The sequence below is a fragment of the Dreissena polymorpha genome, chromosome 7 (genome assembly GCF_020536995.1).
Source record: "Dreissena polymorpha isolate Duluth1 chromosome 7, UMN_Dpol_1.0, whole genome shotgun sequence".
Classification (NCBI taxonomy): Eukaryota; Metazoa; Mollusca; class Bivalvia; order Myida; family Dreissenidae; genus Dreissena; species Dreissena polymorpha.
In genome coordinates, this window is record NC_068361.1 from 64,558,320 (window position 1) to 64,575,037 (window position 16,718).

General features: G+C 35.1%; 1 protein-coding gene across 1 annotated transcript; it reads left to right on the forward strand.

The window, feature by feature from the left end:
• Positions 1 to 414: 414 nt before the first annotated feature.
• LOC127839297 (uncharacterized) lies at positions 415 to 6,506 on the forward strand. The gene is made up of 4 exons (XM_052367593.1): positions 415 to 1,051; positions 1,327 to 1,485; positions 1,801 to 2,113; positions 2,250 to 6,506. The coding sequence occupies exons 1-4, from the start codon at positions 473 to 475 to the stop codon at positions 5,609 to 5,611; spliced, it is 4,413 nt and encodes a 1,470-aa protein (XP_052223553.1). The 5' UTR covers positions 415 to 472; the 3' UTR covers positions 5,612 to 6,506.
• The last annotated feature ends 10,212 nt before the right edge of the window (positions 6,507 to 16,718 follow it).

Genomic DNA, 16,718 nt, shown 5'->3' on the forward strand with positions numbered 1-16,718 from the left:
AAATTGTTTTCAAGCTCAAATTGAGGTTGCCTTTGCCTTTTTATTCTACTGTTCGTTTTGCAAATGTACCTTGAGGACACTCTATTGACCACAGCTATTTATCATTTTTTACGAATCAATCTAAGGGTTGAAAACAACTTGGTCTCAAAGTCAAACGAAAGAAAATTTGTAAATATTATGGTTGTCACATATTTTTTCCAATAAATATTTAAGGTCATATAACGTTCTTATGATACCCCATGTCCAAAAGGAAATGGAGTTGAACCAATATTTTCACAATTTAGATTAGAAGAAAGACTTTTTAGCATTCTTAATTGAAAAAAAAAATCAACATACAACTTGTTTAGTGGGTAAGCATCACTTTACTCAGGTACAAAATTTACCTTTCATTTAATCTTTTTCAGGGCAGCAATGGCTTTCCAGCTCGATAATGTTGGATTAAAATTCTAAAGTGTTTGCTTCAGAATTAAAAATGGCGAGCCTAGGAGAAGTTTTCTCCGAGCAGGAAATGACAAACTGGCTCAAAGTATGGCTGGCAATCAATATAACAAAGACAGGGTTGCACGATTTCGTTGACAGGGAAGTGCACAACTTTCAGACAAGTATCATACAATCGGTGGCGTCTAATTTAAGGCATCCAGCGAATACAACATGCACATGTTGTTTGACTGCGAATCTTTTGAAATGCCCAACGAACAAAGTGTGCAATAAGAGTAAACACAACCCGGTTTGCAAGATGCATGACACAGTAAGCAAACAACCACGACCATGTCCAAACGGGATATGCGATGCATTTCGTGAGGAAATCATCAAGGCACATAGATACAGTGGTCCGTCGTGGAATAATACATATGCGGAAAAATGGGCGAGTAATCATTGGGAAGTAGCAAAATGTTATATGCCTCCAGATGGGTATATTGCAGTGAATTCCTTCGAAGAAACCGATTTTAACGGCGTCATTAGTATTATTTTGAATTGTAATATATTTGATCGCATGTTGTCCTTCAGCATAGCACCTCAACATCCAAGTCCTTCCTGTCTGTTAACAAAGGTAAAACCGCCTATGTATTGTTTAAATTATTCATTTGACATATAAGTTTGCATTTTCAAGTTTGAATATACGTGTGATTTATAACTTAACTAATTATCCATAACCGAGTTGATTTTAACCTGATTACAAATTATGGTTATCGGATGCTGTTATTATTGACGTTAATATAATACGTAATGTGAACAATACACGAAATCTCTTCTTTACATATTATTTCAAATGTTAAATATTTACTCACAATCAAACCATCAGTTCATATTACTTTATGTTGACAGGCGCGTGACATAGGTAAAGCTGCCCGGCATTCTTCTGATTGTAAAGTGACGAGCCATGACCTTCAAGACTATTTGTTAACATTGATCACTTTCCTCATTGACTCAAAAGTCCTTGTAAATGACCGAATTGCACAAGATGCAGCAAGAAAATTAATACAGGTACCTCGTTATGTGTTATTATGAAGCAACAAAATGTATAAATGCTTATTTCTTTATAAAATTAACTCGATAAATCATTTACAATATGTCACATTTTGCAATTGCTACAAAATCATCGAGGTTAATCATTATCAGTTTAAGCGACATATTCGATTATTATTATTGGTAAGTATGCATCTACAAACTTATCCAATAATTATTTAATAAAGCATACATTTTCAGAAAACAATGAAACCGAAGCATGTCTGATATATCATACTGACGTTAACATATACAATATTTAATTCATTGATTTCCGATTTGTTTTATTCACAGTTACAAACAGAGAGTTTAAACATTTCGGTGGCGGACGTGGGTCAATTGCTGAACGACGCACGTGAGACATTACATAAGGCCAAACAAGTGTCTGGGGAGTCAAAGACTGAACTTGAAAATTATGTACAACAATGTCTAACGAAACTAGATAACAAAGTTCTCAAACTGAAAGAAGAATCAGAAAAGGTCTTTAAGGAACAAAAGCAAACATACGCAGACGACTGTAAAAGAAAATTAAGCAAACTCATTAAGAATTCAGTTCAGAAAACCCACCAATCGATGAACGAAAACGACGTCGAACGTGACATCGAAGGTAATGGTTCAGCTTATCATTTTATATAACCCCTCTGACGTTAACATTACTTCAAATAAAACTTTATTTTCAATAAATGCTTACAGTTGATGTTTTTTTAAACAAACGTGTTGTAAAACTGCTTACTTGTTTTCAGAATTTCGCCGACGGTTGGTACAGTATTACATAAAAAATATGGCGCACATATCTGTATCACCACTGCTGCCGAGTCATGTAAAGTCGTTGATGGAAATATATGCTTCACCCAAAATTGTCCGAATTCAGGAGGAACAGGATGGAACGAGAAAGAAAACGGAGCAGCTGTATACGTATAAAGAATTTTTTCACTCGGTCGAGGCGACTGGGAAGTACATATTTTTACAAGGTGAGCCTGGGATAGGAAAATCATCATTCGCTACCAAACTTGTGTTTGATTGGTGCAAGTATACTTGCAATACGGCACCACAGAATACTGAAGAGAATTGTACGTTTAACGATACAGAATCACTGCGTGAGTTTAAGTTTGTCTTTCACATTGCATTACGAGAGTCGAGAAAGGAACGCAAAGTGGTGAAGATGATTAAAAAACAAATCATTGAATCGTTATACGATGATGACGACGACGTTAGGAATGTTTACAAGCTTTTGCTAACAATAATGGCTAAAGAACCGTGCCTTGTGGTTGAAGATGGTCTGGACGAATGGTCTGATCCCGACGGGAAACGTCCGTTTCCTGTTTTAGCGGCCCCGTGTATGGTGGTTATCACTACACGACCATGGAAAATGTCTGACGAACTATTAAAAACATCCCATGTAGATTGTCTGCTGGAAATAGAAGGGATTATTGACCCATTTCTGCTAAGTAAATCTGTACTGAAATGCATCATTGATGAAAAGCTAGATATAGATATAGAATTTCAAAAATTTAAGGTCTATATTTATGAAAAGAAACTAACCGATTTCTTAGCAACACCCTTGCTTCTTACACTAATTGTTTGTCTTTGGGTGGACAAAATATTTCTTACGGGATCAGTATGTGAAATATACAGCCTCCTACTGGACTGTCTTTTTAAAAAGACCAACACAGACATCGCATATTTTCCAAACTCTCCATTTACGTGTTTCAATAACACAAAATACCTTAAACTTAATATCGGGTATATCGAATCTTTATCAAAAGCAGCCTTTCATTTATTGTTTACGGTCGGAAAGGAACATCAATTAGTATTTAATGACAAAGAGCTGTCAAAGTATTTGACAGAGTTAGAAAAAGGGTGTGCACTTAGGACCGGTATTTTGACAAATAGAAAGCTGTCAACTCTTTCTTATAGACCGTCCACATGTTCTTTCATCAACAAAAGTGTTCAGGAATTTCTTGCTGCGTTCCATATCGCCAGTAATGTAGAACTCATTGACAGTTACCTACTAAAACAATTCAGTGAGATCCCATTAGAATGGCTGGGCATTGGTCAAGTTTTTAAATTTGTATGTGGACTCAGCATTACCGCTGCAAATAGACTTTCTCATGCATTACACATTTATGCTAGCACGAAAGATTGTTCCTTGGTAAAATATAATCGACGCAGTCTTCAAGATCTTGTGATAACAGGTTATAAAGAGGCAAAGGCCAACAATTTTCCTGATGAAGATATACATCTTCGATTGGATAATTTTTATTTTGATGCCGAACCTTACACAGAAACCTTAAAATGTATTATTTTGATTAATATGACAAACGTCCAATCTGTGGTATTTGAATCAATGTCCTTTTCGGAATTATTTCAAACCATTTTGACATCATGTTCTAGTTGTAAGACACTTTCTCCAAACACATTAAGTGATCGTCATTTAAAGCAAGAAATAACATTAGGTTGCACATGCAAGGGAGTTCACTTTTCTGCGTTCCACAGTCTTACTCACATTGTTATAGATACACCTGTGACATTGTTACCAAATGCATTAGTTGGACTTCCTAACCTTGAGAAAATTAGGATAGGTTGCAAATGTGATGGACTAGACTTATCCGCGTGTAAGAGGCTTAGAAATATTAAAGGTACCTATTTGGCAGTTGAAAGTGGTGAATATTTAGAATTGGAACCTAATGAATATTTGACAGTATTACCAGATGCAGTAAACAGCTTACATGAGCTGGAGAAACTAACATTATATTGCCGTTGTAATAGTCTGGACTTGTCCGCGTGTAACAATCTTAGGAAAATTGTACTCTGTACACGTGTGAAATTATTACCAAATGCAATACGAGGTCTTCCTAGACTGGAGACAATAAGGTTACAATGCATTTGTGATGGAATAGACTTGTCCGGCTGTAACAGTTTGAGGACTATTGAACTTGGCCAATATTTGACATTATTACCAGATGGTGTAAGTTGCTTACATAAGCTGGAGGAAATTACATTACATTGCCGTTGTAATGGGCTGGACTTGTCCTCGTGTAACAATCTTAGGAATGTTGTACTCGGTGAACGTGTGAAATTATTACCAAATGCAATACGTGGTCTTCCTAGACTGGAGACAATTAGATTACGATGCATTTGTGATGGACTAGACTTGTCCGCCTGTAACAGTTTGAGGAATATTGAACTCGGTGAAAACGTGACACTTTTGCCAAGTGCATTACGTGATCTTCATAGACTGGATACAATTAAGTTACGATGCATTTGTGATGGACTAGACTTGTCCGCGTGTAACATTATTAAGAATATTGAACTCGGTAAACACGTGACATTATTACCAAATGCAATACGTGGTCTGTCTTACCTGGAAAGCATTAATTTAGAATGCACATGTAATGGACTGGGCATGTCTGCGTGTAACAGTCTTAGGAAGATTGAACTCGGTAAACATGTGACATTGTTACCCCATCAATTATGTAGTCTTCCTAAATTAGCAGAAATAAACTTAAAATGCACATATGATGGGCTTGACTTGTCCGCATGTAACAGTCTTAAGAATATTGTACTCAGTGAAAATGTGACATTGTTACCAAAGGCATTATGCGGTCTTCCTAATCTTGAGAATATTGATTTACATTGCAAATGTGATGGACTGGACTTGTCCGCATGTAACAGTCTTAAGACAATTGTACTCGGTCACAATGTGACATTGTTACCAAAGGCATTATGCGGTCTTCCTAATCTTGAGAAAATTGATTTAAATTGCAAATGTGATGGACTGGACTTGTCCGCGTGTAACAGTCTAAAATATATTTCCCTCAGTGAACATGTGATATTATTACCGAATGCATTACGTGGTCTTCATCTCCTTGAACAAATTACAGTACAATGCATATGTGATGGATGGTACCCCTCCAAGTGTGTATGTCTTGGAAATATAGTAGACGGTGAAAATGTGATATTATTACAAGAAGACTTATATGTTTTACAAGAGCGGGGGCAAATGATCAAAATAGGAAGCATGCCTATGGGTCTGGGTTTGCACACCAAATGGTTTAATTTTTCCAAAAACTGGGTGGATTATGATCCAGTTGAGATGGATTGAACTTGTCCGCTTGTAGCAGTCTTAGGAATTTCGAACTCGTTAAACATGTGGCATTTTTACCAAATGCATTTTGTGGTTTACCGGAGCTAAAGAAATTATAATCAAAATTGATGGTCTGGACTTGTTAGCTTATTTCATTCGTAGGAGCTCGGTACTTGTTATAAAAGGTTTGGGGATGCAAATGTGATGGCTGCATGTAATAGTCATAAGAACATTTAACACAGTGAACATGTGACATTGTTTCCAAGTTCAGTAAGTGTTAATCGTATGCTGAAACAATTTTAAAAATGTGATGGACTTGACTTATATGTTTGTCTGCGGTAAACAGTCATACGAATATTGAACTAGGTGAGCATGTTACATTTAAACGAAATGCAATTCATCCTTAAATGCAAATGTAACAAGGGCTGTTTGTAAAACATGCATGCCCCCATATGGGCTCTAAGTTGTAGTGACAGCCATTTTGTAAATATGTTTTTTGTCACTGTGACCTTGACCTTTGACCTAGTGACTTGAAAATCAATAGGGGTCATCTGTGAGTCATGATTAATGTACCTATGAAGTTTCATGATCCTAGCCATAAGCTTTCCTGAGTTATCATCAGGAAACCATTTTACTATTTCGGGTCACCGTGACCTTGACCTTTGACCTAGTGACCTGAAAATCAATAGGGGTCATCTGCTAGTCATGATCAATCTACCTATCAAGTTTCATGATCCTAGGCATAAGGGTTGGGGGGTATAATGTTGGGTGTGGTAATTTATGTTGTTTAAAAAAAATATAATGTGGGGTGTGGTAATTTATAAGAGGTTTAAAAAAACTAGTGACCTGAAAATCAATAGGGGTCATCTGCGGGTCACGATTAATGTACCTATGGAGTGTCATGTTCCTAGGCAAAAGCGTTCTTGAGTTATCATCCGAAAATCATTTTACTATTTCGGGTCACCGTGACCTTGACCTTTGACCTTGTGACCTCAAAATCAATAGGAGTCATCTGCAAGTCATGATCAATCTACCTATGAAGTTTCATGATCCTAGGCGTATGCGTTCTTGAGTTATCATCCGAAAACCATTTTACTATTTCGGGTCACCGTGACCTTGACCTTTGACCTAGTGACCTCAAAATCAATAGGGGTCATCTGCGAGTCATGATCAATCTACCCATGATGTTTCATGATCCTAGGCGTATGCGTTCCTGAGTTATCATCCGGAAACCATTTTACTATTTCGGGTCACCGTGACCTTGACCTTTGACGTAGTGACCTCAAAATCAATAGGGCTCATCTGCAAGTCATGATCAATCTACCCATGAAGTTTTATGATCATAGGCGTATGCGTTCTTGAGTTATCATTCAAAAACCATTTTACTATTTCTGCTCACCGTGACCTTGACCTTTGACCTAGTGACCTCAAAATCAATAGGGGTCATCTGCGAGTCATGATCAATGTACCTATGAAGTTTCATGATCCTAGGCCCAAGCGTTCTTGAGTTATCGTCTGACAACCACCTGGTGGACGGACCGACAGACCGACAGACCGACCGACAGACCGACCGACAAACCGACATGAGCAAAGCAATATACCCCCTCTTCTTCGAAGGGGGGCATAATGAACTGGATTGTGCGCGTGCAACAGTTTTAGGAATATTTAACTCAATGAACATGTGAACTTGTTACGAAATGCATACCGTGGTTTCTCTAGCTGTGCGTAATTAAATTAAAATGCAAATGTAATGGAGTAAACCTGTTCGTGAGAATCATTCTTAAAAATATTAAACGCGAAGAATTGTGGAATTGCAGCATAACTGTAAAGTCACTTCATTAGGCTAAAAATATAACAGACTGGACATGCCTTTATTATACATTTGAAGAAAATTGATCTACTTGAACAAGAAGCAGTGATACCAAACCAACTGCGTGATGTTCATTGAAAGTCTTATCTGCCAGTTATTTGAAAATTTTATTTACTTTATTAATTTTTGTCAAAGCGAAAGCACATTGATGTGACTAACTAGGTGTCATTGAAACCGAATTTATTGCATGATATTCAGAACTGGGAATGCATTGTATTACTCTGTAAGCACGAATTGGTTTTATTAGCTTTAGCCGGTGTAAACAATAAACATTGATACACAATTTATTTGGCCCCGTCTATGTATGGCAATGTAAAGTACGTGTATGAACACAAACGCGCTACTTGATCTTTCTATTATTAAACGTATCGTGTTGCACTTCGCATACGATGCACTCGACGTGCCATCGTGTTACATGAGATTAATCACAGTAAACAAGTCGACTATTAATCAAATCTTGCTAAGTGATATGTCTTGACTGGATTCATTTGTGATGCTATCTAAAGCGAATGCCTTTTGATGAACCAGTAATAAGGTTATCACTTTGCCTCGTATATTTATTGACGTATATAAAATAGAAGTTGTAAAGGTATGTTAACTGCCGCTATATCGTTTATCAATACAAATATTACATTTGAAAGCAAACGTAAAATGCTATCATTTTATGCACAATCCACGTTATGCATTGATGTCTTATGTTAAGGACGCTTTGCATATACAACGTCGACATTGAATGCTTAAAATTGTAATAATATCGGGTCAAAATAAGTGTAAAAAGTATGTAATACCATAATACCTACCGTCATTTATTATGTATATGTAAGATAAACCAAATATGCATGTATTGGTTAATAATGTTAAACAAACATATTGTATTTAAGTGTGATGAATTGATTGACGCATTATTTCGTATATTGTTTATTTCAATAGTGACTTCATAATATGATGCTTCCTATATAGATCCAAACTTACGAAACCGAATATGCATGTCCTAAATAATTACCAATCGATTGGAAACATCTTAAAGATAAAAATATTGCCGCTATTTATTGACGCTATGTTTAATGGTAAACGGTGCATATGTGTTAGTGAACACATATATAATGTTACGTTTTTGTTTGGCTCTTGTCTATGTTTTCATATATTGATTTCCCTATTGAAGATATTGAAATGTATACATTTGTATACATGACTTATACATGAATATTTAGAAATCACAAAACGCGGATGCTTATTTAGTATTTACATTGCCTCTCAAAACGTAACATTCTTGAAATGGGTTTAAATTTGAAAGTTTTGTTAACTGATTCGTCAATTAAAGTTTGGTAGAATGGTCAATTATCAAAGGAACGATATAATCAGAGGAATTATAACAATACACTATGTTCAATATGAAACTTGGTCTTACAATCAATTATATTTATTTGTATTTGTATTCTTAAATGACTATTATTTGTTATGTAATGTCATGTTGTTATACCTAGTTGTAAGACAGAGAATTCTGTCTGTCTGTCTGTCTGTCTGTCTGTCTGTCTGTCTGTCTGTCTGTCTGTCTGTCTGTCTGTCTGTCTGTCTGTCTGTCTGTCTGTCTGTCTGTCTGTCTGTCTGTCTGTCTGTCTGTCTGTCTGTCTGTATGTCTGTCTATCTGTCTGTCTGTCTGTCTGTCTGTCTGTCTGTCTGTCTGTCAGTTTGTCTGTGTGTCTGTCTGTCTGTCTGTCCGTCCGTCCGTCTGTCTGTCTGTCTGTCTGTCTGTCTGTCTGTCTGTCTGTCTGTCTGTCTGTCTGTCTGTCTTTCTGTCTGTCTGTCTGTCTGTCTGTCTGTCTGTCTGTCTGTCTGTCTGTCTGTCTGTCTGTCTGTCTGTCTGTCTGTCTGTCTGTCTGTCTGTCTGTCTGTCTGTCTGTCTGTCTGTCTGTCTGTCTGTCTGTATATATAAACGTCAATTTGTATAACGTTCATAAATTATGATAAGAAGTAATAAGGTTTAACGATACTAATACAATATTGTCCTTGTTTAACCTAACTGAAACATCGTTGTTTTGTAATTTGAAAAATGGATAAAAGAAAATATGTTCCTTTTCTCAACAATGAATGTCCACGTAATGAGATATGTCTTTCTGAGGGTCTCTTCGCGTTATGCATTTGTATTATGTCTGTTTCAGCGCAAAAATAATGTCCGTTTGTTAAGTTTTTTTGGCCTTACAAAACTGAATTGGTTTCTCGTTATTCGACAAATGGACCTTTTGTTTAACTTGACACATTTGCTACTCTTCGAACATTAAAACAAATGTTTGTAAAATATATGAATGAGTACAGCAGAGTAGCACATTTATCAATATACATGCATACTATATCTAAGTGTCCCATGGTTCATGTTTATATGTATTTATTTATGTATATTTGATTAGATGTCTCATTATGTTCATGTATTTCTTGAAAGCAAACAACATATAATATTGCTTATCAAATTCCAACAGGTGCCGCTGTATATTTTTGTACGTGAATGTGTAAACAATTTAACACGTACATATCGAGTATTTATTTAAATGACAACATGGAATGCACATATGTTTTTGTTCAATAGATTATGCGCTTTCAACACATGTTTTCGAATTAATATATACTGTAATTGTTTATATATTGTGAACAAACTATATTTAATATATCCAAAGGTTTCAAGATCTTTTAAAATGATAATTTTTCTTGTGTAACAACTTTTCTGAATTCAGCATCGTAAGTTCAACTGTAATTATCATAAAAACACATTAAAACACATGTTTGCTTAGCAAGTTTCATGATGATTGAGAAAATAAGAAAAAAGCGACGAAGAGTTTTTACAAGTTTTTACTAGACCAGTCTAAGGGACACGCCATTTTCCTAGCAGCCATGTTTTTGACGAACCAAAACTATTTAAACCTTGGCTAAGATATAAGGACAACCCATGTTTGTAGCGAGTGCCTATTCTAATGTGACATCTGCAGTGTTGACAAAGTTTCGGCATAGTCATTGGGCATGTACGGAAAACTGCCCTGCCCACTTGCGACCATATTTTAAAACGGACTTGAATCATTTTCGTACTCGGTCGATACGACATACGAACATATGTTCTTAGAAAGTTTCGTGGTTATTGGGCAATCAAATGTGACTAATAGAATATTCACAATATTTTACTTTAACTTGACCGAGTGACATAGGTTTTGAATACACGTCCCTCGACGAACGACAAACAAAAGAAGATCAAACACTCTTCATTAGCTCACTGTCCTCGGATGTAAACATGTTAGCACTTTTCTTCCAGGAATTCCATTTGTTGTCCCTTAACAAGTGACACAAATAATAACATTATCTGGGTACTGTTTTAATGAACCGAATGTCAATTTAAAAGAAGCGTATTTTATAGTTAATAACGTCAACTTTCCTCATTGGTAAATGTGTTTATGATCAAGGATTCGGGTAATGTTTGTTGATTTCAACTCCTGGTTAAACTCAATAATTTAGAAAGGCATAACCATCCGAAGCTGCTATTGATGATCCCATTTCAATATGATAGTCAAATATCGAAACAATTTAAAACCAAGATCTCGATTATAAGTAAAGAGCAACAAACATCCAAATAATTGACCTTTCGACAGCCGATTGATTGACAGGCTTATTAACCAATCAGATTACTGCATAGATTAGGCCCGTTTCTATCCGCCATTTTGTCCGTCAAACTCGCCGTTGTTCGTCACATAAGCTTATACGTAATGCTGTGTTTTAAACAAAGAAAATGGTTAAAAGGTGCTGTTATGGCACTTGTTATTCAGACACAATGTATCCAGAACGGTTAAAAGATGGAACTACGTTTTTTCCGTTCCATTAACCGGGTACTAATCTTAAAAAATGCAAACGTTGGATTCGTCTTTGTAGTCGTCTCAACGAACAGCTTAATCTCAACATATTAAGCTATCGCCCGAAAGCAAAACACCTCGACGTTTGTTCTAAGGTCGTCATAATAAGATACTACGCGAAAATAGAATATGTAAGTTTTGCACCGGACACGCTATAGAAAACGAGTATCACTTTTTACTTGTTTTTCCTCTATATAGAGAAATTAGAAAGGAACATTTAAAACCATATTTTCAAAGGTGGCTAACGTTAAATAAATTTGACATTCTAATGCAGTCGGCTAATAAAAAAATATTCTAAACTTTGCTAACTAGATTATTAATGCTAATGAAATGCGTAATAATAAAGACAATCAGTTATAATTTTTAATAATATCACATAAAATAGAGCATTTTTATTTCTTTCGGCTTAAATCTTCCGAATTTAATGTAGCTAGTTGTATATCGTTAAAAGTTAAGAAACTATTTTAAAATGCGCATGTAATTATCAATAGTTGCCAATAAATGTCATTTTACACCATATGTGGGCTTTCTACTAATCCGTTATCAAAACAGATGCCGCAAACTGTGAATGACCCTTGACACTTTGATAGCCAGTCTGATTAGCGAGTTTTTTTTGTACATGAAAATTCTTTCAACTTCTTATATTTTAAACATTGCAAAAAATAGTTTAAGAGGAAATTAATAATATATTGTGTATGTTACTTTTTTGACGACATTGACTATGTTACACGATTATAACAATGCTCATGGGTCATTTTGACCAAACGCATTATAGATATGTGTTATATCGGATTTCAATATAACGTTCTTTGTCTTCTTATATAATAAATTTACTTACCTTTGCCACATTTGCAATATTGCCATCGGTTGCAAAATTAACGGCTTTTAATTAAAAAACTGAAACATCTATTACTCAATGAAAAGTATTGTGACAAACGACAATGCATACTGTATGTGATAATTTGCGATAATTGGCCGACTTTGACTATAGATTAACGACTTTTAAGTAGACTTATAAAAAAGTTATGACTATTTCATAGATATGATAATTATATTCAGCATAACTATTCAATGATAATAAAAATATTGTATGGCCTTTCTGGTATACCATGAGGCGTTTTTGGTTCACTGATGCGGACTTTTTGGGAAGCCTTTTTGGTAAACGGCCTTTCTGGTACTATATCTTTGAGGGGAGCTAAACACCTATTTAATACATTACATTTAACACATTTTAAATAAAACATGATAGCAATAGAAACATTTCATGTAATTTGGACCGAAATCTTTGTGAATATCTTCCAACGTACCGATTCGCGTAGCCAGTTTTATGACGGACTTCGGCGGAGTGACCTCCCTTGAAATCGGGGGGCGTGGCTTCACTCTCGCTGTCGAAAGGTCAATTGTGCTCAAGTCCAGTAAGAAAGGTCCCTATAAGAAAACATGAAGCCATATGAGTGTTGTCAACTGCATTTCATGTGATTTCCGAGTATTTAGAAATAAAATCTACGTCAACACAATGCTAATCAATATATTCATTCCTTCAATAAACCAAGTTGCATGTTCTTCAATAATTATCTTTTGAAGTCATATCCTGATTGATTCAGAAACAACAAATGAAATAGAAACAGAAATGCATTATTAATTTGCTTTAACGACCTTTTATGTATATTTGTTGGATTTACAATGCAACATTTCTTAATTTCAAGAGTGCCAGACCCGTTCCCTATAAGGCCAAAATATCATTGAAACTATATCTTGCAAATTGGTATAATTATTCTACAGAGTGCTGTCTAAAAGGGCAGGGTGAATATTCAGGCAAGTTTGCTGTACTTTGTTTGCTAAATAACACAAAGAATATATTAGTCTTAGATTGGTCGCCAAGCCTCAGATTTTGCAATTGATTGTTTGAAATTCAGATGTTTGAACTATAGATGTTGATTATATAAACTATGCTTTGAAGTTGTAATATTCATTCAACTGATATCTTGATATGAAGTATTTTGTGTTTTATGTAAGTTTTAACGATATCTGTTCATAATTGATAAATAAAGAGTATTGTTTCATAATTTAACGTAAATTGACGCTAAAAATCAAATTTTACGAGTTAGAGTCATATTGCTAAAATGGTAAGAAAAAGCGCAGTCAAAAGAATGTGTTACAGGGTGAGAACATTGTGCGGCCAGTTCGGGACTCGAACCCGGGACACCTCGCTAATAGGGCGTGTTCTCTCTCGACTGAGCTAACTAGGCCGTCATATAACCTCTTCCTTAACATTACCAAGTTTAGACCGTGACATACACCACCACTTGAGTATGTATTCGTCATCGAGTTCAGGGATACGAGGTGATATATAATTAACCAAGGGCCTCCGTAGGAGTATACCCAGGTAACGTCACGGTTACAAGTTGGGCGCCAAATATCATTGGGTTAGAAAAGTGTGCGGTAAGTCCGGAACTCGAAACAGGGACTCCTCGCTCACAGGGGGAGTGCTCTCCCGACTGAGCAAATCGGGCCGCCACACATATTTTTCCCTAAAGTGACCAGGTTCAGACCGTGACATACATGTCAACTCAGTCGGTAGAGCAATCGCCATTTAAGCGAGGTGTCCCAGGTTAGAGTCTCCGACTGGCCGCACAAGTTTCTCTTCCTGTGACAAATGTTAATCATTTTGTGTTACCCAGTTTCTATTATTGGGGATAATCGAAATGACGATAAACCAAGAGCATCTGTAAACAAGATGACCAAGGAGGTAAGCATTCAGTGCTGCCCATGGTTGTCCCTAGTTTCGCAAAATCAAGACTTAAAACTGCAACAATGGCGCACATTACAGTAATTCATTTTTGTTATTGATATTATTGTATACATGAATATTACAAAATAAAAACACCGGAGAGTTAAATATATTAAAATACAGTCAAATGAAAGCACAGAACTTAGCACACAATTATTAACTGTGTCCTGACCATCAATACTTTTTTTTCTTTTTCATTTAGTCATTTATTAGTGTCGATAATGTTCTGCAAGTCAAGTAGGTAAGAAAACCGTCAATGTACTCGATTAACAATAGCATGTTTCCTATCAGGAAACTGAGCAATATGTCATTGCACTTGACTATTAATTGCATTCGGCTGGGATACAAACCATATATGTTACATGTTAAAAAAAGTCAAATGTTAGTCCCTTACAATGTTACTGAATGGATTAAGGTTCAATATGTCTCTTGTGATCAACGTAACTCTGATAATTCACCAAATTTGTTTTGTTTTGAAAGGATAGTATTGCATACATATTTTTGCGGAACGGCAGGTGATAACCAATGTGCATGTTGCCAACAGATGAAAAAGATCATCTCACCTAAACATATGCTGGCAGGTGTTGGTCTTATCAGGACTTAGATAAAAGTGGATTCAAGCATCTGACTTTGTATAATATAATAACAGAATTCTTGTAATTTTGATATGCGATTGGTTTTAATGATGAAAAGTCCTATCCAAGAGGAAATAAGCAAAATAAGATAATAGGAAGCTGTTGGCTTATTTGGCTAATGGCAGAGTAATATCTTCCATTCTTCACTTAAGTCGAGACCATTTCACCTGAATTTGTTATAACTTGTTTATAGACATGTTTAGGAACTTGAGTAAACTCAAAGAACATATTCTGTTGCCATGAAAGTTATCGCAATACCAATGTAAATGATTGTTTTCCAAACACTAGTCAATTTTAATTTTATTTGAAAACATATACTTGAGAAAATTCGCAACAATGAATTATGAAACGAAATTATGAAACAAACTTGTACAGTTGTTGTTGCCATATAAAAATGTGTGTTTATCTAATATTAAAAAACAAACGGTCAATTACATAGCAATACAAAACAATAACAAGGTATTGCGGGAGGCGAAGGCAGTGGCTTTAAACGAGGAGCTGTTACGTCAACAGGAGATGGTTGCACATGTGTTTGCCGGGGGCTAAGAGTTTGGACTGTTGTTTGTAATCCGTTGATGAATATGGTGTGACTTGTGTAAGGAGACTTTTATGTTAAATTTCAGCTTGTTTGACATGTTTTTGCCCCTAAAAGTAAAAGTGGGAGCCTTCAGCATTGCACTTGTTTTGTTTTGTTTTCAAGTACAAAAGTGTGTGTACTTAACTCATCATGTGGGGGATTTAGCTGAAATTTTAACAGCTGAATGCAGTTTACTGTAGGTAACTTTATAATTTTAACATAATGTGTAATATACTTCTCTTGAACAACAAAGCATATTTCACTTAAATTGTCACAGCTGAAGAAAAGAAGGAAATTTAGCTGCAACCTACTGCTGAATAGTATGGCCTTGAAATGAATTGTTCACTATTAAACATTCAGTATGAATACTTTATCTAAAATTGATATGTTTTATGTTTATACGAATAAATAAATTATTTATTACTTCTACCCATTATTGATTGCTTTTGGTACCTTCTTTAATAAATACATAATAAATGTTTCAACTGATAATTTCCTGGTTCCCGTCTTTACATGTAATTGAATTATTCTATCCATAATTGACCGGTCATTACAGTGTGTCTATAAATGCATTATGAATACCTTTACCCATGATAATCTGGTTTTGTCTTTTATCTAATAATTGCATTATGAATAATTCAACCCATAATTGTCTGTTTTTTTTTGTCTTTTCATTAATTATTGCATTATGAATATTTCTACATGTGTTTGATTGTATTTTGCATTTATAATTTCATAATGAAGACTTATACACATACTTGTCTGGTTCTGATATACAGTAAACATTGATAATATTGCTAATCATATTGGACTTGTTCTGATATTAACATTGCAGCAGTTACAACAGGTCACTTTTTGTATTTTTAATACCTATAAAATCCTTTATAAAACCTGTAGTATATACCTGTGTACAATTGTAAACAAAGGTGTATTATATAGATGCATAAATAGTATCATACTGTGAAGTACACGCCTTTACAAAAGCATTTAACGTAGAGTAAGTTGTATATACCTTTGCATTACAAAAAAGTATTATATAAATGCAAAACATCGTTAATCAAACATTATATACCTTTTTATTACATGCCATACCCTGTTTCCCATGTAATATAACATTACATTTTTTTTTTATTACACATGTGTTATATACTTGTAAAGCGTTTTCATTGGCTTAGTTTTCGTTTATTGACCAATCGCATTTTGTTATTTTGCTGAAATGACGTTGCGACGTCAAATGACGTCACGAAATATAAACAACTTTCGGGATGCATCATAATGTTTGCGTAAATATTGATTTCATTTGCTCATTTAAAAGCGTGTGATAAAAAAGATCTGACACTCGTTGTCATATCATACCATATTTTA